The 27677-nt window shown below is 43.5% G+C and overlaps 1 protein-coding gene across 1 annotated transcript in view; it reads left to right on the plus strand.

The window, feature by feature from the left end:
* LIX1 (limb and CNS expressed 1) overlaps positions 1-27677 on the plus strand; it is a 180592-nt gene that overhangs the window by 51989 nt on the left and 100926 nt on the right. The window contains exon 3 of the mRNA XM_083151743.1: positions 22399-22539. Within this exon, the coding sequence (XP_083007869.1) occupies positions 22399-22539 (141 nt within the window). The remainder of the gene's footprint in view (positions 1-22398; positions 22540-27677) is intronic.

Genomic DNA, 27677 nt, shown 5'->3' on the forward strand with positions numbered 1-27677 from the left:
TAATCTCCACTCCCTTGAAAATGTGTCAGACTAAATTGATTTATTAAAAATTAAATACAATGGATTCACTAACTCCTCCCTCAGTTCCATCAGAACAATAGGGTGAATTCCATCACAACCAAGTGATTTATTTACTTGTATTTTGTCGCTTACAGACATCCTCTGCAGTAAATTCCATATTTAGTAATGTTGCCTTCTCAACTATATTGTAGGCAGATAGTTCCACTCCTTGATCCTCCCTAGTAAAAACTGATGAAAAAAATTGTTTAACGTGTCTGCCTTATCCGTCTCCTCTGTAATGTTTTCCCTGTTAACATTTGTTCACGGGCCTACTGTGTGTTATCTTTTTTTAGCCTCTTACTGTTGAGCCTCTTACTGTTGATGTAGTTTAAAAATATGGGTATTTGTTCTGCTGTCTTAGGCTATTTTCTTTGTCTTCCCTTTTAAACGCACTTATTTCCCTTTTATAAGCTTTATTAGAATCTTTGTATAGTCTGAAAGCCCCCATGTCCCCATTAGCCTTGTGTAATTTAAACACTCTTCTTTTTGCTTATTGCTTCTCTTACTTTCTTATTCAGCCACAATGCTTTTTTGCCTACTTATTTTTCTTTAGGGATACCTTTATTTGTTAATCTGTATTTGTTAATCTTAGCAGCAACTTTTTAAAAGCTTCCCACATTTCCTCTGTGGCACTATTTCCGAGGGTAAGAATGCAATCTATGTCTTTTGACATAGATTGGAATCCCTCAACATTTCAAAATTAGCTTTCCTGAAATCAAGTGTTTTTGTTGGTCCCGTATATTGCTGTTTATAAAAGCTAATTCAAAACCATATTATGTTCGCTGTTACCCAGGTGTTGCTTTAGTATTTAGTATTTAATATCAAGTCTACATTATTTGTCAAGACTAAGGGGGGGTATTCAATCTGGGGGTCACGGCTGTTGAGCTGGCTCGACAGCCGTGACCCAGTCCCGCTCTCGATCAGCTCAACCGAGAACAAACAGGTGGGATTCAATGTCCCGCCTGCTGGGGAGCAAGAAGGGGGTGTGGCCATGAGAAGTGGCCTGGATTGGTCGAGCTGCGGCCGTGAGCTCGGCAATTCCTGGCCGTTCTCGGCAGAATGAGCCCGACTGGCTCATTCTGCGAGATCCCCTGCTCAATGCTGTCGAGGAAGACAGCATTGAATAGGGCCCGGTGGCCATCTCCCGTGACGGGAGATGCTCGCCGGTGATTGAATGTCCCTCTAAGTCCGATAAAGCCCCACCACGAGTATGGGGCGAAGAGCAGCACACTTTTCTTGTCAAAGTTATATGTGTTATATACGTGTTTCACCTTTGGGTGGTACATAGGCTTTTGCCTCAATGCCTGCAGCATATCTAAGCATTCCCCTGAACCTGCTATAATGTGGTATAGAATGAACTGGAGGATATTATTTTAGTTGAGATGAACTGGGCAATAAATGTGGTACAATGTGAAGTGGATGCACTATAGTGACATAATATGAACTAGGGGCACTGTAAGGTGGTATTAAATAATCTGGGGATACTGTATGTCATAATATAAATTGGGGGTACTGTGCTGCATAATGTGTACTTCATCATTTGTATCCTACAATGTGAAATAATGTGAACTAGGGCACTATGGTTAAGGAAATTAACTATGGCACCGTTATCATGGGGCATAATATTAACAACTGCTGCGGAGAGGTGTTTCACTAAGAGCACTTGGACAAGGGCCCCTTCAAAATCCCCAACAATAAAATACAATACAATGCGTACCCCAACTCACTGTCATCAATGCTGTGATGTTCTCATAAAATTTTCTTTCAGACCACATGATAAATGGATCGCAAAACACTTTTAATGGCTTCCACATCCAGTCAAAAAAACATACAAGATAAAATAGATAAAAATAGTGAGGGTATAACTAGGACTACTGAAGAGGGACAGATGATAAACACTCGGTCTACAACCTGGAAGGTATTCCGGATATTCCGACCAGGGAGTATGTCGACCAGAGTCCCAGACTGGATATATTTGTGGTTAGATTGTGTTGGGTGGGTGTCTTATCCAGTAATCCTTCCATCTTCTACTGACAGAATATATTATATGTCTGTGCTTTTAAAAATAGTTCTGTGCCATTTTTGGCTGTCTAGTAAATCCTCAAAACCACATGGTATGGTCATGAAACTGTACAGCAATTTCCATTTCCCACAGTAAGACCTGCACTAGCCCCAACTGATCTGACATTTGGCTCCCCTCTTCCTGAACCCAGCCACTCAGTGCTTTATGGTTTCAACAGATGTTTTTACTTTTAATAATATTGGGGACTTTTTTTTTCTTTTTGTTTCAGTTTTTTTTGTATATTTAGGATGATCCCTTGTCCTATAATTTATCAGGTTTAGGTCTCTTTAAATGTATCGTAAATAGTTTCTTTATCATATGCTGTATTCTGCTGCATACTGGAGTTAATGTATGTATTTTGTAAGGTACTAAAAACAATTGACAAAGCTAATTCTAGTGACACACTTACTTCCATGTATTCTCCTCACTCAGCCAGTGGTTTCAGAGCCTCACAGCTGGAATTGTAGGCTCACAGCAGTTGGAGAGCCAGTGGTTCCCTACACCTGCTGTAATGGTTGTCCACTTTATTTCTGTAGCACTAAATTGTAAAACATATATAACAAAATAAGAAACTACTTGATTTGAATGAGTCGTTTTATTGTTTTCTTTACATAATTTCAATAATCAGATTTGTTATCCTCAATATTTATTTTTCTGCTCCCTTATGACTCCTACGCAGAGTTTAATGTGTGCATTATACAGTAAGGCCTGTTACACAGGACCCTTACAGAAAAAGTCACGCATGCAGTCAGGGCCGGTGCTACCACTAGGCAGCTTTAGGCAGCTGCCTAGGGCGCCGGCCACTGGAGGGCGCCTCTTCAGCCCAACATTTAAATCAAATATAATTGTGGCAGCAGCAGGTGCTGGGAATAGCTATCTCTAGTTTCCCAGCACCATTCTAAAAACCGTCCCTGGTCCCTGCTGCTGGCGATGGCTGCCTAGCACTGCTACCGCTGGTGTTGAGGCACTGGTCCCAGCTGCCGCTCGCCCCTCACCATTGGCGTCAGCGGGGAACAGTGCCTCCGTGGCAGCAGCTCTAGGCAGTCAGCGGCTGCAGCAGGGACTAGGGACGGGTCTCCCCACCAGCTGCAGAAGAAGGAACCAACGCCCGAGTCCTGACCAGTGCAGCGGTAAGTGGCACCAGCGACCTCCTTTACCCCCCCACCCCCAGGAAATGACGCGATCGGGGGCGGGTGAGCATCCCAGTGTGTCCCCCCCTCCTCCTATACAGCGGCCAAGGGGGGCGGTCAAGCACCGGAGGCCCCCCCCCCGCCTTGGGTGCTCCGGTGCCTCGCACCGGCACTGCATGCAGTGCAGACTTTTGTTTCTGCTAATTAGTGGCACATATGCTGGTGGCAGATGTTTTTTTGTGGCAGCTGACCCAGCATTAGAGTATTACTGATTTGCTCTGGTAGATCTTCTGCCTCAAATCCACTGGGCTATCTTAAGTTGTGTTGTGTTGTCATTTTATGGTCATTTTAGTGTTACAAAGCCAACCCATATTTCAGCAGTTCCCAAACTTCTGGCTAGATGTATCATTTATATATCTATATATGTATGTATGTCTAGTGTCCATGAGTCTCTGAAACACTGCCATCTGCTGGCAGAGAGTGAAACTACATCTTTCTCACACATGCACAAACACAAAAGGTGAAGCTTTTGCTTCGAGTAAGCTTACTAGTAAGATACATGATCCGTCAATTATGGGGGATAGGTGGTGTCAGCAGGGCTATATTTGTGGCGGAACGGTCCGGAACGCCGTTCCTGAAGTTCAGTTGAAAAATGACCTCACCAGGAACGGCGTTCCGGAAGTTCAACGCCAGGCGCAGGCTGCAGCACAATACACAGAGATTGTCTGCAATCTCTGTTTACGCGGCGGCAAGGAAGATGTACTTCCTGCGACCGCCCCTTGACCTCCTATTCCATGGATGCGCCTGACGTCAGTGTCAGTGCGCATCCATGGTGACTCCCGTGTCCGACACCCGCATACCTCCCAACAGTCCCGATTACAGCGGGACAGTCCAGATTCAGATCAGGGCCTGTCCCGCTGTCCCTCCCGCGGCCGGCAGTGTCCCGCGGTGAGGGGGGCTGTTGGGAGTCCCCCCTGTCGGCTGCTAAGCAGCGGGGAATGCGCACAGCGTCTATTCCCGCAGCCAGGGGGCTGGGGGCATGGCTAGAGGCTCACAGAGCCTCTGGGTCATGCCCCCATAGCGGCAAAATGGGGGCGTGGCCTCGCGAGAGAGCCGCGAGTATAGGCCATGCCCCCGAAATTAGGCCACACACCCCCCCGCCTACGGCGCGCAGCAGCTACGTCCCGCCATGGGGACGGCAGAAGTTGGAAGGTATGCACCCACCGAGACACGCTGTCCCGCCCGGCGCCCGCCCGTCTCTCTTGCTGCTCTCTCCCGCCTGCATGTCTGGACCGCCCCAAGGATTAACTCTCCCTCCGCCTGCCTGCCTGAGGGCGCAGGTGACTGATGGGCTGGAGGTGGTCTGGTAAGTGGTAACTTACTGGTCTCCTAATGCTGCCCCAATCACTGTAGACTGGCCTATTGGATGGGTTATGTAGCCACTAAGGAGACAGGTCAGGTGGAGACCTGCCCAGCATACCAATCTGCCCCTGCATGTGTGTATCCCAATCTGTCCCTGCATGTGTGTATCCCAATCTGCCCATGCATGTGTGTATCCCAATCTGTCCCTGCATGTGTGTATCCCAATCTGCCCCTGCATGTGTGTATCCCAATCTGCCCCTGCATGTGTGTATCCCAATCTGTCGCTGTATGTGTGTATCCCAATCTGCCGCTGTATGTATGTATCCCAATCTGCCCCTGCATGTATGTATCCTAATCTGTCCCTGCATGTGTGTATCCCAATCTGCCCCTGTATGTGTGTATCCCAATCTGCCCCTGCATGTGTGTATCCCAATCTGCCCCTGCATGTGTGTATCCCAATCTGTCGCTGTATGTGTGTATCCCAATCTGTCCCTGCATGTGTGTATCCCAATCTGTCCCTGCATGTGTGTATCCCAATCTGTCCCTGCATGTGTGTATCCCAATCTGTCCCTGCATGTGTGTATCCCAATCTGTCCCTGCATGTGTGTATCCCAATCTGCCCCTGCATGTGTGTATCCCAATCTGCCCCTGCATGTGTGTATCCCAATCTGTCGCTGTATGTGTGTATCCCAATCTGTCCCTGCATGTGTGTATCCCAATCTGTCCCTGCATGTGTGTATCCCAATCTGTCCCTGCATGTGTGTATCCCAATCTGTCCCAGCATGTGTGTATCCCAATCTGTCCCTGCATGTATGTATCCCAATCTGTCCCTGCATGTGTGTATCCCAATCTGTCCCTGCATGTATGTATCCCAATCTGTCCCTGCATGTGTGTATCCCAATCTGTCCCTGCATGTATGTATCCCAATCTGTCCCGGCATGTATGTATCCCAAGATAAGTAAGAAATTGTAAGAGCCATAATGAGGATTCACAGCTGAATCCGTGCACCCCTGAATACGAATAACGGGCATCTTGGTGTGGGCCTTATATATAACGGTCATCTCTGTGTGTGACATATGTATAATAACTGTTACGGAGCGGGGCATATGTATAATGGGCATAACAGTGTGGGGCTTATGTATAATGGGCATGACGGTGTGGGGCATATGTATAATGGGCATCCCTGTGAGTGGCATATGTATAATGGGCATCCCTGTGAGTGGCATATGTATAATGGGCATCTCTGTGAGTGGCATATGTATATCGGGCATCTCTGTGTGGGCCTTATGTATAACGGGCATCTCTGTGTGCGGCATATTTATAGTAAGCATTACAGTGTGGGGCATATGTATAATGGGCATCACGGTGTGGGGCATATGTATAATGCAAATCTCTGTGTGTGGCATATGTATAATAAGCGTGAGTGAGGAATTATGTTTTTCTTTTTCTTTTCTAATTTTATGTAATGCCCCGCCCCTTTTGTAGCTCCTCCCACATCACCGCCCACTCTCTGCCCCTGCCCACAGTTCCTGAACCTATTTTCCTACAAAAATAGCACTGGGTGTCAGTACACATTATGTGCACCGCTTCTCCCCCATATACGCTTCTCCCCCGCCCCCATATATTACTGTGCCAAAGTGTGCTTATAGCACCTCTGTCATAATCAGTATTGCTATCTTAAGATTTTGGCAGCTGCAGGTGTCCTTGCCTCATTGACAGCCACTGTAATGGCTGCTTTGGCTGCACTTTGGAGATCTGCTGAAAGTAGTGAGATTTCACGCATGTGTGCTGATGCCAGCCAGGAGGTGAGGCACAATGCATCAGACCTAGGGCCAGATGCACTAAGCTGTAAAAGTGATACAAATGGAGTGTGTTAAACAACCAACCAACCAGCTCCTAAGCAGCATGACATTTCTCGAACACGTCTGTGACATGGCAGGTTTGGAGCTGATTGGTTGGTTGTTTATCATTTCTCTCCATTTTATCACTTTTTGACGCTTAGTGCATCTGCCCCATAGGCTGATGTGCTGTGGGGTTCTTTCAGGGATTGCAACAGATAAACTCCCCGCCACCACTTAAGCACCTGAGATGTGTATTTATCTTGTCATTACTGCTTTCTGCTTCACCTCGGCATGATCAGTGATCGACTAATACATCTACCCCACGGTCCACAACTGTCCAGGGGGCAAATGTATTAAGCCTTAAATAGAGATACACACGAGGGGGATAAAGAGATATAAATGCCCATCCAATTAAATCATAACTGACATTTTAACACAGCCTATAACATGACAGGAGCTGATTGGCTGGACGTTTAACACTCTTTATCACCCTCACGTTTATCTCTTTTCCAGGCTTAATACAGCTTCCCCCAGGTTCACTAAAAGTCTATTTTGCATTCAAACCTACAAAAAAATTTGCCTGCTTACCACATATGCACCAAGTTCCATAATGTCATCCATTACATACAGTAGCTTTGACGCCGTTGGCAGCTCAATCTTTAAATGACATTTCCCTATGGAAGCCTTTGGTCTTCAGTCTGTTGTGGTCCCTACATTTGCAACAGCAATCACAGCCCCGCCATAGGTTTTCATGCGAAGCAGTCAGACTCATCAAGCTCAGAATGCCACTTAGGCATGCATTGACAGCAATGGCCTAGGTTCCTTGAATCATTTCACTTCTTCCCATTGCAGGGACAGGCTCCTTACAAAGATAAAATACTAAATATACCCCTTATGGAGAAATTTTGTTTTGGCTGCTTATGCATTTCAGCTGGGTTTCAATAAATCTTGCTAATTGTATCATCAGATAAACTTTGGGAAACTTATGCTGTGTACACACGGTGAGATTTGACATTAGATTTTGACTATATAGTCAAAATCGCATCGGGATCGCATATAGATCGTATACACATTGCGATCCCGATGCACGCTGCCGTGACAGTACAAATCGAAACCAGATAGACAGCGCAGCAATGACTATATAGCGCAAATCTAATGCAGATTGTATGAATTGTATGTAAATGGTACAGAGTTAGCAAAGATTGCATAGCACTCAAATCTTAAGTCGAATAGCAAGGGAATCTCACCGCTTGGACACAACATAAAGGGGCCTACACACATAGCAATTTAGGGGCACTAGATCTCACTAGAACGCTTGGCAAATGCCCCTACATCGTTCCGTGTGTAGGGGGCCATAGCGATGCACGGCCCTGCATGCTGCTATCACCCGGTGATTAATATCCAGCATGCTGGATATTAATCTCTTAATTGTCAGGCAGGGCCACTGTTCTCACCGGAGAACAGTGGCCCTGACAGATTGCTCAGCACACAGTGCTGACACATCGCTGTGTGCTGAGTGATCCACACTAGGCTTCATTTTTCCAGTAGCCAATTTACCTACCAGTATATTTTTGGAGTGTGGGAGGAAACCAGGGTACGCGGAGAATACCCACACCAGTATGGAAAGAATACACAAACTCCCCACAAGGGGGAATCGAATCCATGACCTCAGTGCTGAGAAGCAGTAACACTATTAGCCCATCCATTCTGCCCAAGGAAGCAGAATCAGGGTCATTCATCCAGTGATGGAGTCACCAGTGATACGATGCTGCATCCTCAGATACCACACTGGGGGCCTTATTCTGGTTGGTGCGGCCGGGCCGTACGCGTACGTCCCGGGGTTTTTTATGATCTGCGCATGCGTACATTCGCTAATGCGCAGGCGCGAACACTCCACAACGCTTACGGACGGGTCTCAACGTGCGAAAAAACCTATACGCGAGTGTACGGGCATTGGGGGCGGCATAGGGGCGTGATGAGGGGAGCGGCCGAAATAATGAGGGAAAATGGGCGTAAATATGGGCGTACACGGGGGTGTGCACCAAAAATGAGCGGTGCTACTACCGCACGATCGACTAAAGCACCGTTCATTTCGGACACAAAACAGGCAGCCGCCAACCGCCATCTCAAACCGCCCCTACAGATACCGCATGCCAGCGTGCGCCTGGATTTGCTAATTTACGCTGATTACTACCAAACACATACACCTGAATGTAATAACCAATAATGCAGTCTATTAAGTCCAAACCATGATTTCACTACCTGCAAGCCACACACAGCACTCAAACACATTGGAAGCTTATCTTTCTATACTTCTCTACATTTAAAGGTTTGTTTAATTTAAGGTAAGAATCTTTGTAAGACCTGCTTATATATGCTAAGGTAGGTATTTGTTAAACAGTTAGACACATTCACTACGTGCTTTCATAGACTTTACACAGTAGCACACTTAATCTACACAAGTCGACATGTGTCAACGTGTTCACTCTAATACAAACATAGGTTTTGTATTTAGGATACAATTACATAAACCACATCTAACACCTACAAAGGATGTTTCAGCAATGTTTTAAGCCCATGCCCACTATTTTGCACATTAATTAATTCAATCAATTAATTAATTAATTTTCATAATTATCGTTGAAAGGCAAGATTTGCAGGTCCATATATGTGAAGGGTATGTCAGCGTACACGGACGTACGCTCACTCTCACGAGCGGTGACATAAGCTGACTTTTCTATTGAAAACAATAGGGACCCGTCCATGCAAGCTGGCGTACGCTCAGATAGCCGCAAGAAGTCGGTGGGAAGACGGACGAGAGACGTCCGTAAACGGTGGTGTACGCTCAATTGTACGCCAGTTGTCGGAGTGTAAGGGCTGGCCCGTCCGTGTACGTTGGCGTACGCACAATTGTACGCCACTCCCCTTCGACGTTGTTTCTGGCCGTACGTATGCGGCTGAGTTGTGGGTGGACTTAACCCCAACGGCCGCGTACGGATAGCGTACGTTAATAGCGAACGTACGCACGTTTGGCCGCTCCGATCAGAATAACCTCCAGGATCTCAAATGCAGACAGGAAGTGTCTACTTACACCAGAGGCCTCCTGCTGCGATAACATATCTGGGCATCACTGCTGCTTCCAAGCAAGCAGTAGCAATGCTCCCTTCAACCGTATCTAAATCAGGACCATTATTAGAAACCCCATTCAATTGCTGATTCTTGTATAGTAGTAATACAGACTATCAAGAGTGCATCGGGTGCAATTAATATTAAGTGTAAGTTGATCAATAATAGATCATTTTAGCAGCTGTAAAATGTTCTGTAATATGAATTGTTTAAATTATATTACATGTTGCTTTGATTTTCCTTTTACAACTGAAAAATGGAAATGTTTTGAACCATATGGTTTCATAAGTATCAAATTTCATCAGTGTATTGAGATTTTTTAGCTCCTCTGTTTTATACTGTAGGCATTGTTCCCTGGGGGTTTTTATGATATTCGGTACCCCAATGTCTTTGTTAGGGAGAAAATAACACACAATCTCATATATTCCAGTGTTTTCAGGGGGAAATCAGCCTGTGGTTCCAAACTAAGGGGGTATTCAATGTGTGCCAATAGTTGGAAACTGTCACACACCTATTCAATTCAGCGTTTTCGGGTGCATTTCACCTATGCAGATTCAACTTCTGCATACCTCCCAACTGTCACGATTACAGCGGGACAGTCCCGATTTTCGGGTCCTGTCCCGCTGTCCCACCCGCGGCAGGCATTGTCCCGCTGCGGAGGGTGGCAGTTGGGAGACCCCCCAATCTAATAGAATAGACGCTGTGCGCATGCGCACAGCATCTATTCTTGTATGAAAATTAGGCCGCGGCTAATTAGCATAAGCCACACCCTCATTTACATACGCCCCGCCCCCTTTTCGGGCGGGGCGCCGCACGAGTGTCCCTATTTCACCAACACAGAAGTTGGGAGGTATGCTTCTGTATTGTCTAAAATGGATGCTAAATTGTCGAATTTGCCATCAATTTCGCCAATCCACGGCTTTCCGACCGTCAGAACATTTTTGGCAGGGGGGGTAAACTGAATAGGTTAAATATAAATTTTACCTATTCATGTTGAAAAAGTGACAATATTTTCAACTGTCGAAAATATCGGCAAAGATTGAATAGCTCCATAAGTGTCCCTGGGTTCATTGCAGTCTCTTTTAGGCTGTGAACTGACAGGAACGTACCATTGGCTGGTGGAATAATTGGTACTATAGTTGTTTCATTGCCACTTTGCCACTAAATTATACAAAGACATTTCCTCCAGTCACTATATAGCTCATCTTTGCAAATGAGTCACTTTGCATTCTATATAACAGATTGGGTTCTACTATTGGCATGCTGTATTATGTAATAATGTGTGGTTTATCTTTTATACAAAGTAGCAGAATATGATATGAATTATTAACTAGCTGCCAGATTAAAACATTTTGTGTAATAGCATTACTGACTTACAGCTCTGAGGTCATGGGTTCAAACCCCAGCATGGCCCTAACTGTGCAGAGTTTGCATACCATGCATAGGTTTCCTCCGGGTACTCCGGTTTTCCCCCACAATCCAAAAATATACAGGTAGGTTAATTGGCTCCCAACAAAATTACCCCTAGAATGAATGTGTGTGCATGTACATGTGGTAGAGAATATAGCTTGCAAAGGCCCCCATACACTAGTCCGACTTGTCCTAAGGACAATTTGGACCAGTCTGCCCTTGAGAGCACCCGGCAGCTCCCTGGCAGGCTTGCTTACTATTTGGCACTTGAGCTGGCAGCAGCGGGGGGGGGGGGGGGGGGTGGGCAGCGAGTTCAGTGCAGGGCAGGCAGCAGGTCCGTTTGGCATCTGGGAACTAGTATCGGAATTTGCCAGTATTGAGCGGGAAGCATCTACTGAATGTGAAAAAATATTTTGAAACGACTGGCCTCCCATCTGGAAAGAAAAGCACCCACAATGTGCCACTGATGGGTCAGAGGGTTTCTCGGCCCGATCCATCAGCTCAAAGCCGCCCAGTGTGTATGGCCCGGCGATGAGCAGTGAGCGTTGCTGCTGCATCATCGCCGGGAAAGCCGCTCATCCGCTGGTATTACCAGCAGATGAGCAGCTTTAAGGACGGCTTTGCCGCCAGGCAGGGGGAAAGCCGCTCAGTGTGTATGCACTGAGCGGCTTTCCCCCCCAGCAATGAATGCAATCATCGCTGTCCATACACGCTGGGTATAGTCGCCCAGTGTGTATGGACCTTAAAGCTGGGTACAAACAGCCAGAGGATCGGCCAGACACATTGCTCACCTTGGGGCCTATCGGGCAGAATTTATTCCTAATATGCAGGTGCCGATGGTTGCTAGTGACATCATCAGGTGTGATGTGCTGCATATCAAACCGGACAGTTACACTAGTGCCCACTGTTATGCTAATGAAGGAGAGAACATGATACTTCCATCCTTCATTAACATTGTTTCAGTGTGTACACACATTCTGTCGAAAATTTTGTTTTTAATCTTTGTATTTATTTTAGCAGTTGAACTGATGATTATTTCTGATTCTTTTTCATTTCCTAAAAATATGGTATGTACCATACTTACAATAGCTTAATTGTATGTTTACATAAAATGATAATATTATTAGTAAGTTGCTGGTCAGTTTCCCATGTAACCGCTTCAGTGCTGCCTCTAACAGTCATCATGAATAGCAGCAGTATGTCACAAAGCAGCACAGCAGGCCGAGCATGGAGAAAGAGGCATGTGATGATTAAACCAAAGCGGCTCTTTACAGCTGGAATCCCAGGACATCCTGAGACTGCTTGTTTCACCCTGCAGAATGGCTGGGAAACCAAACAACTGTCGCTCACAGCTACTGTGCAAGACCGGGCTGTTTATTGGGAGAAGGAGCCTCTTTGTGGTTTTAGACTGAAGTGTAGGGGAAATCTGTTACTGACTGTATACAGATAATAAGTTCATTGTACAATGCATGTTCATTCCATTTATGATATTCTCCTATCAAATCACACAGTATCTCAGACTGGCACAATGCCTCAGAGGTTTATTTTAAAACCAAGTTTCTTTGTGTAATTTAAAGTCCACAAGTTCAGTGAATAAATACAGACATTGTACATCTGTGTTTGCTGTGAGAGTCTTCCACTGGTACTATAGATCGTAAGGATCCTTTACTAACCGCAGAATGTGCAGATGCACAGAACAATTAATAATGCACCAATGAGCCTATTTGTCCCACCATAGCACACAGTTTGCCACCGCTGACTGATTCTGAGAAAGATGGCTCTGACCTTTTTACATGTCACATTAGTAAATGTTTAATGTTTTTTATATTACTTCATAGTGGAGTGAAAAAGTTTTTGTCCCACTCATTATTTCTCATCATTTTGCATATTTGTCAAACTTAATTGTTTAAAATCTTCAAAGAAAGTTGAAATATAAACATCCATCCACACGAGCAGATGGGTGCAGGGCAGGCGACGGGGGGGTCTAGGGGGACACCTGTACCGGGTCCCAAGCTTGTGAGGGGCCCCAAGGTTCTGAGGGGCTGTAAGCATGGCTGCGGCAGTGCAGTGCCTAGCAATGGTTTATAAAGGCACCCGCCTGGATTCCTGTTAGGGTACTTGCCTGGAACCCCCCCCCCCCCTCCAGTATTAGTGATTATTAATTATGTTTCTTTTGTAACAATAAAAAAACACGTTCAATATGCAGTGTACTAAAAATGTTCTGCTCAATGGGGCGGGGTTAGGGGGGCCCACCAAAAATATCAGTGTACTGGGCCCCAATGTTGTTTATGTTTTGTATTCATTTCGTTTTCCAGATTTGAAAATGGTGTAAGGGGGGGGGGGGGGTACCAAAACTGGTACTGTAAATGATAATTTACATTAAATTATTTCAGCTTTGGAAACAATACTTAGTCCTACCGCATACATAGCATTGCTCAGTTCCACTTGAGTCACTAGGGGGTGAGACAGTGGACTATGCCATGTGTCACTCTCCAAATAGCAAATGTGACTAGAAGCCGAGTGCTGCACTGTGTCATTATCATTGCCGGGTCCAGCCCCTGTCAGTGAGGCAGAGTTGACATTGCAAAGTGAGTCTCTGAGGGCAGCCCAGCATATCCAGCTGGGCAGATATTTGGTGCACTGAGTGTCACCAATCCCATTAATGCCACTGCCCTGTTCATTGACGTAACTATAAAATTTGCTCCCCCAAGCCCAAAAAGTTCCCCCCCCCCCCCCAGATATTTTAAAAATAAAGAATGCGCACATTTCAAAAAGTGTGTGCGGCCCCGCATCAAGGTGTAATGTCAATTACAAAATCAGCACGTTGGCGGGGAGCGCTTTCCCTTCCCATCTCTGCTTCAGGGAGATGGGCAGGGTCAGGGTGGTACGGGGAGCGGCGAGGAGGCGGCGGAGGGCTAAGACTGAATGGAGCGCATGAGCCCCCTTCCGACTGTTGGCAGGTCCTGGCAGTTGGCGATAGAATCACCAGGACCTGCAACAATGACATGGGCTCAATCTGTACCTCATTTACCGATTTTTGTTAAGTATGAAGGGAGAAAAAGGGAAATAATATATATGATACTAGAAGGTGTGCATGACTTTGAACATGGGAGATATTCAGGTAATTATTGATGCCTTTAACATACGTGAATGGACAACTAATTGTTACGTAATAACAGCTGAAGATCGAAACCAGCTAACGAATATCATTTCTCTGTCACAATATGTCACGTTTAATAAGATTGACGATGGAAGATTGAACTGGATTTCAGGTCCATGTGCAGATATACAGTAATATATTTTCTCTTTATACATATGGCCTCAGGCAATGTCTTCCAGCTAGATCAAATTACGAACTGACCCCCTAAGACTGTTTGGCTTGGACAAAACTTACAGAATGGTTTTCATTAAAGTAATCTGCGTTACATCATAAACCGGCATCAATATGTATCAAATAAATCCATCAACATGACACGTTCTACTCAACAAAAGAATCGAAAAATCATAGTTTACCACCAGATCAAAGAAAATAAGAGATAACAAAAAAAATCTGTCCAGATTTAGGAAATCTACATGCTGACTAGGGGTCTTGGGTCAAGTTATTGTATAAAGTGATTAGTATCATGTGTCAACAGATGGAAAAACTACAGATCTCTGAAGAATATCCTAAAAAATATCTGGAATGTGTCTTTTATGCTGATGTGAATGAAGGGGAATCAGAGGAACGATCTGTGACATAGAGGTGGAACAGAGAGCAAGGGAAAAGGATTGAGCTGTGTGAAGTTCAAAGCTAGGGAAGAGGAAACAGAGGTGGAAATGGGGCTGGTTTAATGTTATACTGCATGTGGCACGTGTTCCTCCTACGCCATGTGCCAAAAAGTGCTAATTTCAAACACTCTCCAGTTTGTATCACCAATCACATAGTGATCTCATGGTATTCTTTTGATCCACATTGGATAGTTTCATAATGTTTATGTACTGAAGGTTACATTTGCAATGAAGAAAACATGCAGGTATCAATGACCAGCTGTATGATAGAGTGGTGATGGGTTTGGGATATTAATGAGAAACAGTATTGCCAGAGAATTTTTCATCGTTGATTGAGGGACCATAGTTTTCTGGCACTCCTTGCTTATACATATAATGTTACTATTGTTTAGTTTTCATATTTTATTAAGCAGCAACAGACATCAATCAATCAATACAATTTTTTGGGAGGGGAAGTAGGATATGTGTTACATGGCTACAGCTTATGGCCCTTATTCTTGTTCACTCTCAAAGGCAAATTCCTTCTCAAATGGACAAAACCATGTGCACTGCAGTTTGGGCAGATGTAACATGTGCAGACAGAATTAGATTGGGTGGGTTATATTGTTTCTGTGCAGGGAAAATACTGACTGCTTTATTTTTTCACTGCAATATAGATATAATTTTGAAGTAAAACCCCACCCAAATCTAATTCTCTCAAGTTACATCTGCCCCCCCCTGCAGTGCACATGGTTTTGTCCATTTGAGAAGGAATTTGCCTTTGAGAGTGAACCAGAATAAGGGCTTATTAGTGAGATACAGGCTGTCTTGATTGAGTGTGCTGTATCAGATCCTTCTGCCTCCACAGGCAACAACCCCATTCCCAATAACCAGACAGTGGCGTAAGTTTGTCACAGTTGCCCAGAGGCAAGATATATATTGGTGCCCCCCCAAAAAAACCTTATATAATATAATAGTGTATGTGTCTGTTCTGAAATATATGTGTTTTATACACACACACATATATTGAGAGAGAGAGAGAGCGAGAGTGAGAGTGAAAGAACACATATATATTTCAGAAATTGGTTACAGAAGGGATATCAATGGCTTTCAATTAACTGATTTATTAGTTTTTGAAACTAGCAGGGAAGGGGAGGTGCCCCCTTGTGAGCAGGAGCCCAGCGTCAGATGACTCCATTGCCTCCCAGAGTTCTGCCCCTGTAACCAGATCTAAGTACTTTTTTGTCCTTCTGTGTCTTTCTTCTAAGCCAATTAAATCGACATGAAAAATGGGAGGAAACTCAGGTTGCACGAACAGTATGGTGGCAATGCACAAACAGAACAAAAATCCAAATTTAAACCTCCTTCTTTATTTGATCCTTTGTCATCCAACCCCAGTATAAAAACTTACACCAGGATGGTTGAGCATGACACTCTTAAAACATCCCGCAAGCCTCAATACTACAATCTGTCGCTTGAAGAAAGATCAGCCTTAAAAACTTTGAAACAAGACACCAGCATAGTGATCCGGCAAGCGGATAAGGGTGGAGCTGTGGTAATTCAAGACTGGGTCCAATATAACGATGAAATTCTACGACAGCTATCGGACAGTAACACCTATGAGCAAGTACCACATAATCCGATCCCTGAGTTTAAGAACAGGGTTGATGCCGTTCTGTCTAATGGTCTGGCCAACAATTGGATCACAAAAGCGAATTTCGACTTCTTGACTGTACCTTTTCCCATCTGCCCCATCATGTATACTTTACCCAAAATTCATAAATCCCTTACTAATCCACCCGGTAGGCCCATCATTTCTGCCCGCTCCTCCCTCCTTCAACCCTTAGCCATATTCATTGATCATCACCTTCAACCCTTGGTCACATCTGGCAACACCTTTATTCAGGACACGAATGATTTCATCAGCAAATTGAAAAATATTGACACTTCCGACATACGGTATTTAATAACCATGGACGTGTGTTCTTTATACACGGTTATACCGCATCTAGATGGACTGAGAGTACTACGTAGTGCTCTGGAACAAAGAGAAACTTTGGAACCTCCTACAGACTTTTTACTGGACCTGGCGTCTCTGGTATTAACCTGTAATCATTTCCTATACAGTAACAAATATTACATTCAACTAACAGGCACTGCCATGGGCTCGAACCTAGCCCCAGCCTACGCATGCCTGTACATGCATGACTATGAAAATCTACATATTCTGCCACGCTTTGGTGATAAGATGAAACTGTACAAACGTTATATTGACGATGTGTTTGTCCTTTGGACTGACACTTCTGAGAACTTGGAAGCAATGATCACGTATCTCAATGCATTGAACAGTCCTATTCGCTTTACACATGACATTCAATCTGAGTCCATTCATTTCCTTGACATCAAAGTCACACTTTCAGCGGAAAAGATAGATACCTGCTTGTTTAGAAAGGATACCGATAGAAATATGTTTCTGTCTACTACTAGCCAGCATCCACCTGCTCTTAAGGAGAACCTACCGGTCTCCCAATACATGCGTGTGATCCGTAATAACACCCGACCTGAGTCGATGGAGATCCAAATTGAAGAGATGACCTGTCGCTTTCTGGAAAGAGGATATCAACCCGCCAACTTAAAGAGATGCTTAAAGAAGGCTAGACATAATGTAACGAGCCGTGAACAGAATTTGAGACCTTCTGCAAATAAAGCTCCACGAATGCTATATGTTAACACATATAACCACGCATCAGCAAATATACATAAAAGTCTCACGAAACATTGGCCCCTTGTGTCATCAGATAAAAACTTAAATCTACAACATCATGGTCCCCCAATGATGGCGTACAGGAGAGGCCCCAACCTCAAACAAATCTTGATGAGACCCACAATGAGCCCGAGCCCTCAAACCTCTCACACCTGGCTGTACAAAAAGAAGCCTGGTTGTTTCCGTTGTGCGGGGTGTACCACATGCAACAGCATGTTGTCAGGCCCCACGTTTCCTCATCCACATTCCGGAGAGCAGATTAAAATTATGTACCGTCTACACTGCCTCATGGACCATGTCATCTATTTGTTGACATGTCCATGCGGCCTAGCTTATACTGGGATGACAACTAGGAAATTCCGTGAGCGAATGGCGAATCATCGCAACTCCATTAGAACGGCCATTGAAACGAAGAAATCTGAGTTACCTATCCCTAGGCATTTTCTTGCGGCTGGACACCAGATCGCTAGCCTACGATGTCGGCTCATAGATTGGGTCCCCCCTCCACAGAGGGGAGGTGACAGAGCTCTCCAACTAAGAAAAAAAGAGAGCAAATGGATTCATCGATTAGGAACACTAGCCCCAAGGGGTTTGAACGAGAACAATCCGTTGAACATCTTTTTGCGTTGAGAACTGACCATTTACTATCCTTTCATATTCTAGACCTAAAATGTGCAATGAATCCTTAAGCCATACTCTGCTATGATCTCCAACGTGATCCAGGCTTGTTGGCTTTACTATTATCCTAGTCCAGCTAGAACCACAATGGGTCATGTTTACCAAATTAACTTTATATGATGAAACTGTTTTGTGAATTTTTTCATTTTTTTATGCATTTTTTTGTGAATCTTCACTCTAACACGCAGGTTAATGCGCGTTATTTCTATTTATTGTTCTGTTTATATTTTTGTATATATGTATTCACTTGTTCCACACAAATTGTCCTGCAAAAACTTCCTCTGACATATATTATCGATATACTCCATTCTATGTATGTTTCAGATATTGATCGCTTTGAATTTTGTGTCCTTAATGACCTTAATTAACACCAATATCGATAATACAGAGGTGGTTGACAGCAGGTCCCCGGCGTTACCAGAAATGATTAAGTCATTTTTTCCTAAAGTGAATTTTTCTCTAAGAAATTTTTCTAAGTCCAAGCGCATGCGCAGGTATTGCGCTAGCTGAGCTTTCACCTCAGCGGTAGTTAGACCGGACTTCCGGTCTATTGATACGCATAGCGATGCGGTCCACTTTTTTGTATATAGCTCAGTTACCAAGCCAATATGCGGTAGCTTGCGTTCCATATACCGGACATCCGGTGACGCATTTCCGCTGATAAACTTCCGTTTTCGCGGCATTACCCGCATTTTGGCGGGAATTCTGCACACATGTGACTTCCTGTTTTCTGGTATATAAGTCCGGGCCTGGGCAGCCTTCAGACATGGTTGGCGTTCCTGAACCATGCTGATCTGCGTCCATGATACTCTTATATGCTATTTGATTCTTTCTGCCTATGTAAGTACATGGGGTTTACCCTTTTTGTTTTTTATGTTTTGTTCCAATGTTGGAACATTGTTATTATATTGACTTAATAGTGATACACTATATGTTATGATATTGCAGGCTCCTTGATAAAGGTCCAGATGTGGGACCGAAACGTCGGGGCTATATTGTGGCAAAAAAATTTGGATACCCTTTTCTGAAAATAAAGACCAATGTTGAATTTTATCTGAGCAAGTCTTTGTTACACTGGCGAGTGCACATTCCCAACTGGGAGAACTGTTCTACACTGCAATATAGATATAATTTTGAAGTAAAACCCCACCCAAATCTAATTCTCTCAAGTTACATCTGCCCCCCCCTGCAGTGCACATGGTTTTGTCCATTTGAGAAGGAATTTGCCTTTGAGAGTGAACCAGAATAAGGGCTTATTAGTGAGATACAGGCTGTCTTGATTGAGTGTGCTGTATCAGATCCTTCTGCCTCCACAGGCAACAACCCCATTCCCAATAACCAGACAGTGGCGTAAGTTTGTCACAGTTGCCCAGAGGCAAGATATATATTGGTGCCCCCCCAAAAAAACCTTATATAATATAATAGTGTATGTGTCTGTTCTGAAATATATGTGTTTTATACACACACACATATATTGAGAGAGAGAGAGAGCGAGAGTGAGAGTGAAAGAACACATATATATTTCAGAAATTGGTTACAGAAGGGATATCAATGGCTTTCAATTAACTGATTTATTAGTTTTTGAAACTAGCAGGGAAGGGGAGGTGCCCCCTTGTGAGCAGGAGCCCAGCGTCAGATGACTCCATTGCCTCCCAGAGTTCTGCCCCTGTAACCAGATCTAAGTACTTTTTTGTCCTTCTGTGTCTTTCTACTAAGCCAATTAAATCGACATGAAAAATGTCCACACATGAAAAGGTCGACATGATTTTTTCACATTTTCTCTTCCATTTTTGGATTTTTTGATACTTCAGCATCCATGTGGACTCCGGTTGGGAACATTAGCAGGATGAGCGAAGCGACATTGACACACAAAAAAAAAACCTTTTATAACCTTCATATCTACCTTTTCATGCATCTACCTTTTGCCAGTGTTGACCTTTTTGGTGTCGACCTACTGATTGTCTATCTCCGCAATGTAGACCTTTCCCTCCACACACTTCAGTTCTATAGTACATAAATCAGTGATTCAGCAGGAGCAGCACTAGTTTAAGTAAATGATTAAATTGAGAAATGCATGCTTTGAAGATTTACTTATTTTACTGACCCAGGGGATATACTATGCCTCTTTTGTACCCACAGTTTCAGTATTCTGCAGGTTGGTGTGCTGTGCACCATGATGTCATGCGTGCTATGTTATAAGTTATAACCAAACCGTTGTGTAGACAATAACATCATTTTGGTATAGCAGATAGGATCATTTTATGTTTCTTTACTAATTCCCCATGCATAACGACGTGCTTAAGCACAGATCGCTCAGCACACATCGCTGGCACACATGTGATGCACCAGCGATGTGTGCTGACCAGTGTTCTTTAGCGATTTGACTAGATCTTGACTGCATTCAGTCAAAATCTAGTCAGGCAATGGCGACGGGCAGGACCACGTCATTGCTGGGGGATATACACATGGACCGATCAGTGTGTAATTTCTAAGCGATCTAGTCAGATCGCTTAAAAATAGGGCTGGAATCACCACGTGCGTATGCCCCTTAACCCCTTGCAGTCCAAATATATTTTTGCAATTCTAACTGTCTGGTTTAAATGTTTAAATTAATTGTAATTTATTTATTTTTATTAAAAAAATGATCTACATTGAATGTTGAACGATGTTAATGTTCTTATTTTGAAGTGGCTCGTCATTGGATCTGCTAATAGCGCTAGGGCTGTTGAGCCTGAGCTGTTGGACTTGAAAGCGTTAAGACATAGGGCCAGATGCACTAAGCTTCAAAAAGTGATAATGTGGAGAGTGTTAAATAACCAGCTGACCAGCTCCTAACTGCCACATTACAGACTGGGTTTGAACAATGGCAATTGGGGGCTGCTTGGCCGGTTGTTTATCACTTTTGAAGCTTAGTGCATCTGGCCATTAGATAGAAAAACTACCAGCCAATCAACTCCTACATGTCATTTGACAGTAATATGTCTGTAATATGACAGTTAGGAGCTGATTGGTACTTTCTCTCTCTCCACTTTATCACTCTAAAAGGATTAGTACATATCCCCCCTGATACTTATAACTTAAACAGACAAAATAATGACTATTACAAACCTTATGACTGAAAGAACTACAGTATAAATGAAATATAAAGAACTGATGAGTTGCCTCTTTAGAAAGCATCTGAATGCTTCCAGTTTAATCATCACTAGTAATAATGGCCCTTATTCTGGTTGGTGCGGATATGTCCGCGTGCGTTCGTTCCACCGATGTTTTGTGTTTGCGCATGTGCAGAGGCATATCTGCGCATGTGCGAAAGGGACATACGTCCAAATTCCGCATGAATTGTTTGCACTACGAACAGGGGGAGGAGAGGGGCGTGAAGGGCTGTTTGGCCTCATTAACATATGCATACGCCCCGCGTTTCATGGGCGTTCCCATGAAAACGCTGGGCGTACGTATGGTAATGCGGCCGTGACGCACGTGTAGGGGGCGGACATATGACATTGCCGGATATCAGCTGCCCGCCCAGATCCCTGCTTTTGCACGGAGAAATGCCCGAGTGGTCTGAGCTCGTGAAAGCTGCCTGACCACTCGGTCCTGCATTCGATGGTATGCGACCATCGAATGATGGGGGAGCTTCCCAGAGATGGAGGAGGTGTATACATGAGAAATCCACTCGTGCTCCATGCGGTCAGCGGCTTACCGCATTCGGACGGAGTGAGCGATCCGCACGGAAGGCGGGGTTTAGGACGCACGGTCCTGGCCGCATATTCGGCTCTGGCCGTACAGACCAGAATAAAGCCCAATATCACAATATTCGCATCATTGATAGGAGTAGGTATACTAACGCTTCTTAAAATGAGATGATCCTGTTGCCCATAGCAACCATCAGATTCTGTCTATGATTTTGTAGGATGCACAGCACACTAATTTGGGGCACATGTGATAAAATTTACAAATTAAAACAAAAAAAAAAATCATGTCAACCTTTTCAAGTGTCGTCGATTTTACTTATGTCAACCTTTTGCCTATATCAACATTGTACATGTTGATGATTTGGTGTTGACCTACTGACTGTCTACTAAGACACTGTCTGCCATTTAGACCATAATCGGAATGGGTAATGCCACAGCAGACAGTACTGTTTGCCCAGAGAATAAAGGTGTATTTGCATATACAGTAGTGTCGTTCTCACCTCTGGTAATTGTTTTGTTTCCTCAGTGTTGCACAAGCAGAGCAGAAGCCCGGAGAGATGCAGCTAAAGTTGCTTTAATCAACTCCCTCTTCAATGAATTACCCACCCGGAGGATCACGCAGGATTTTATCATGAAGAGTGTTCAAGAAGCGGTTTCCTCCACCAGCGTAAGTCTGATGTCAGTTGGTCGCTTGCTCAAAAAAACATATAGATTTGTAATGATGAAAACATGTAGTGTTTATGAAGAATATGAAGTAGATTTAGTAACTGTCATAGTTGACCTCATAAACTGTGGTGTCCTTCTTTCCATCGGTCCCAAGCCAAACTACCTGTTGTCAACCCTGCAAAATGTAAAACAGTAATATTGGGTACAGAGGCGTACCTAGCCATTTGTGGGCCCCATAGCAAAAGTTTGTAAGGGCCCCCTATTTGGCAACTGATGGTGATAAATGTATGTAAAACATATTACTTAGACGGCAAAGATGGGCCCCCTTCAGCTCTGGGCCCCATAGCAGCTGCACCCCTTGCACCTATGGTAGTTACGCCCTTGATTGGGTACACACTTAGATAACCAATCTGCCAATTTATCTGGCAATTGGTAAGTGCATACATACATACTTACCAGTCCATGGTTGGATGTGTCATGTCTGACGTCACTACTGGGAGAGCATTTATATACAGTCAGGTGCACAGATATGTCTGCACATATACTGGCCATGGACTGTGCTGCAGGGCTGGTGCAGTGTGTTTGTGAATGTTGCACATCGCTGGTACACATTGCCACGGCCACCATACAGCAACCATTTCATTGAACACCCATATCTAGTGGCCAGTGTTTACCCAGCTTGAAGCACTGTATGTTAGAAAAAAGGCAACATAATCTTCCCCTTGATAGAGTTACATATAATAAAATGTCATAATTTCAGTGCTAAAGTAATCGATTACTGAGGTACTGTACTGAGAACCTACTGTATGGATGTAAAAATAATATGACATGTGAGGTAGAAGGCCAGGAGACTGTCATAACCTGCATGGCAGTGCTGAGTGATCACAGAGACCCTCCAGGAAGCAGAGAAGACTACTGTAGGTTGTGCTGAGCCATGCTGCATCTGGTACATGGTGGGATGGCCACAACTTGTCTGGCTTGGGAATTCATCTTACTAACCTGTTGATAATGGGGCCGCCTCATTTGGAATCCAAAACAACATTGAGACAATTCTCCTACCTGGATATGTCAAAACACCCAGAATTGTATTTACCACATTTATATTTAACAAGTACGTATAATATGTAATTAATAATAATGACTTTAATGATTTATGTAATATACTATTCATTTGTGACAGTGATTTGTGAAATTGAGGGCATGGAGTGTTTTTCCCGTATTTCCTTCAAATAGACATGCTTTGGTTTGTACAGTGATTGTAGATCTTACCCCTACCTGATCCCCATACTAGGTGAGAGATACCACCGAATATATATGACATCCACTCCTAGTGAGCATGATGTGAATAGGACACAACTCTGGCTACACTCCCTACACTCCCATGAGACCATTCCCTTTCTTTTATAGGCCTCATTGCCATTGAGTTAACATCCAGAAGCTCCTGGATTATGGATGAAGAGACATGTTACATATGCATTTGACTCAGAATCAATTGAAGATATACACAAATGTCTACAGTATCTCAGCTACAGCACATGTACAGTTTGCTAGATGTGACCACATTGGGACTTACATACGATTCATAATGATTTGTAGACCTTGGATGTGGCAGAATTTTTGGCAACAAGATTCTTATGTCCTAAGCAGTAAATGGGAAAGGAGACCAAGCTATTTTCAAAGGCCGATTTCCATTGTAACTTAACTAACATATATTTACATCTTCTAGTTAGAGCATGACGGCTATTTGGCAACACCAATAACCATATAGTTCTATAAATAATGTACTTGTTTGTATGTCAGCTCTATGAGCTGTGGTATAAAGAGGTGAAATATCAAAGCTATGTAGTGTATTGACAGTGTTGCATATGGTAGAGGTCTGTTACAACAGAATAATTATACTTTTTCTTTTTTTTTGTTTAATAATTGAAGAAAATGTACACCATAGGGCCCGATTCAGACCTGATAGCACGACTTTGCAAGGTGGATGATTATCGAATGACTGCACATTCACAAGTTGATTGACAGGAAGCCAACGTTTGTGGGTGTTACCTGGGAGTGTCAGAAAAACGCAGGAGTGCCCAGGCGTTTACAGGGAGGGTGTGTGACATCCGCTCCAGCCACGATCAGTTTGTTGCTATCGCACACTTACAGTAGATTCTGGGTGACGCACAGGCTACAGAGACTGGGAAAATCATGTGATGATGATGTGTTGCGAAGTCATTTGTAGACTAGCACAGGGTTGGTTTTCACTCTGTCTAGGCAGTAGCGATCTCTTCTCAGGGCTGTTAAATCGCCCAGCAGTGATCAGGTCTGAATAACCCCCATAGTTGAAAAATGTAGCAAAATACATTGGGGAACATTCTCATATAGGGGGCTGATGTATTAAGCCCTGGAGAGAGATAAAAAACCAGATCCTGTCATTTTTTAAACAAATATTAAGAAAGAGGTTAATCACGCACTAGGACCATAGGAGGTAGAGTTAGAATTTTAGGGTAAAATTTTATAGGATGAGAGATTCAGAAAGTGAGAGATTTGGTAAGAAATCTCCAGGGTTTTTTTTAAAGCAGCAATCATTTACACTGCAAATTTTTTGCAGTGTAAATGATTGCTGCTTTAAAAAAACTGGAGATTTCTTACCAAATCTCTCACTTTCTGAATCTCTCATCCTATTAAATGTCACCCTTAGTGTAGTATGACCAACAGTTAAGGCCCATACACACTGGGTGATTTTGAGCTGAAAGCAGCTTACTTTTACTGTCTAGTGCAGTGATTTTCAACCTTTTTACCTTGGGGAACACTAAATAAGATTTTAAAATTGCCAAGGCACACCATGAGATCCCCACATGGCAAAACACATTGGCCCCCACAGGAAAAACACCAAACCTATTGGTCCACATATAAAAAAACCAATCACACTGGTCCACACACTAGTGGGTATTGGTGGCAGCGTGGGGTTGAGGAAGAGGCGGGGAGGCGGCAGTAAGTTAAAGTTTTGCCTATGGTGCAGAGAAGCCGTAAACTACTCCTGGGTAGGATAATGTACCTGTGTTTTCAAAGTGGTCAGCAATCTGTGAGTGGTATTTTCGGAGTATACTGATGCAAGTGAACAAGCTCAAGGAAATGGGTGAAACACATGTTTTGTAAGCTTCCACAATAGGTACTCCCAGCATACCACTCACAGGGGTTTATTTACTAAGATGGGAGTCCTATTGAAGATGGATGCTGCTATGGGCAACCAATCAAAATCTACTTATGTATTTATTTTAAAGCTGTTAGATGATAATAGATATAATCTGATTGGTTGCGCATAGCAACATCCCATCTTCAATAGAACTATCTTCTACGATGCACTGCACAAATATGTTTAACATTGTGGCCTGCCTGGACCTACTGACCACTTAGTGTTATAAAGTAATGTACTGTATCACTGCCTGTTTGAGGTTCTGCACACACAAGTTAAAAAAAAGATAAATATTTTAGTTTTCCTGTTTTTCTACAACTCACTACAAAGATATTTTTAACAACTTTGACTGTGATATTAAGGTGTTGGCTCTGGAACTAATTACTGTAAGTGTTCTTAAACACAGTATCAGTTCCATATATGTTTGAAGTTGTGAACACACACACTTTAAAAAAAAAACTACATCTGCGACTCATTGCGCAGATATTAGGGCAGTGGCCTGGATCTAATGACTCTTATTGCTCTGGACACACACTGTATATTGCGTTAAATAGTCATATCTGCAGAAAGTGACTCCAAAGAAACTCCACACAATTGTGAACTTAAAAGCGCAAAAATTATTAAAGAAGATAAAACTAAGACATTTTGTAATACCATAAATACCAGTTTCATAGGTGAGCATAAAGAGGGATTTACTTGGGCAATTTTTACCCCATTTCTATGCGATCTGACTAGATCGCTCCATGTGTAAAGCCCCCGGTGATGGCGATGTGCGGTCCCGCTGGTCGCCATCGCCGGCAGGGAAAGACAATGCTTGTACTGTCTTTCCTGCTAGATTGAGGGGCTAGCCCCGCTCTGCACAGATCACTCAGCACACATAGAGGGTGCTGAGTGTACCGCTATGTGTGCTGGGCGATCGCTCTTTAGCCAGTTGCTCAGCACAGGCTCTCCTGTCTCCCCGTGTGTATGGAGTCAAAAGTGCCTAGTAACTATAAAAAAACTGTAACAATGTATTTTCTATGGTTAAATGGTGACTTCTATAAAAACAATGGAGTAGTAAAAATGACTTAAAAATTTTAATTAGTTGAACTTGAACTCATAAAAAGTCTAGAAAGTGACACAATGTTACATATTACAACATCATAAATATACTAATTAGGTACAATTAACATGTGGTATATTAACACCCAATGAATACAATTAGAACAGAGTTTAAGTATACAAAAATATGGGCTACAGTATGCCAGACAGAATATGCCATGATTTAAATGTAATGTACAGTTAAAAAGGTTACGAAAATATTTTGTTTGCAGTGAAAAAAAGATGTTTATACAGTGAAGTCTATCTCTTTTATCCTATACAATAACGCTGCTCCTCACCTCTATGGGAGAAATGTATCGGTGTGCGCAGTCGCTGATGCTGACATTGCTGTTATGTTGTTCCGTCATTTTGACAGGCTGCTAACCTGTCTATTTTTATTTTGTATTGAAATTCTGAAGGTCTGTAATAAATTATTTGAAAAATAGTTTTCTTTCAATAAAAACTAAATTGTGTATAACTTATCTAAATGATTTATTTGAGAACATTTGCTTTACTTGGTCTGCAGTATCGTGTACTTTTGCTCTCCATAGCTGACTTTTTCCCCCAATGCGTTAAAGCCCCATAAACATGTGGTGATTGCTGCCTAGCCTACATGCTGAGCAATGTAGGTCCGCCGATTCCCCTTAGGCTTCCCGGTGGCTAGATCACCCATACACACGAAGCGATGTGTGTATGGGAGATCTGTGCTAAGTCAGTATTCTTTATGCACATGCAGGAGATCTACCTAGATCTTGACTGAGCGGGCAATAGCGATGCGTGATCCCATGACTTTTATTTGCGGAGGCAGGTGATTATCATTCGATGGTCAGAGACCATCAAATGATTTCTCCTGCAGCGGCGGCATGCGAGGGTATGTA

Source organism: Crinia signifera, chromosome 1 (assembly GCF_055691185.1).
Source record: "Crinia signifera chromosome 1, ASM5569118v1, whole genome shotgun sequence".
Taxonomy (NCBI): Eukaryota; Metazoa; Chordata; class Amphibia; order Anura; family Myobatrachidae; genus Crinia; species Crinia signifera.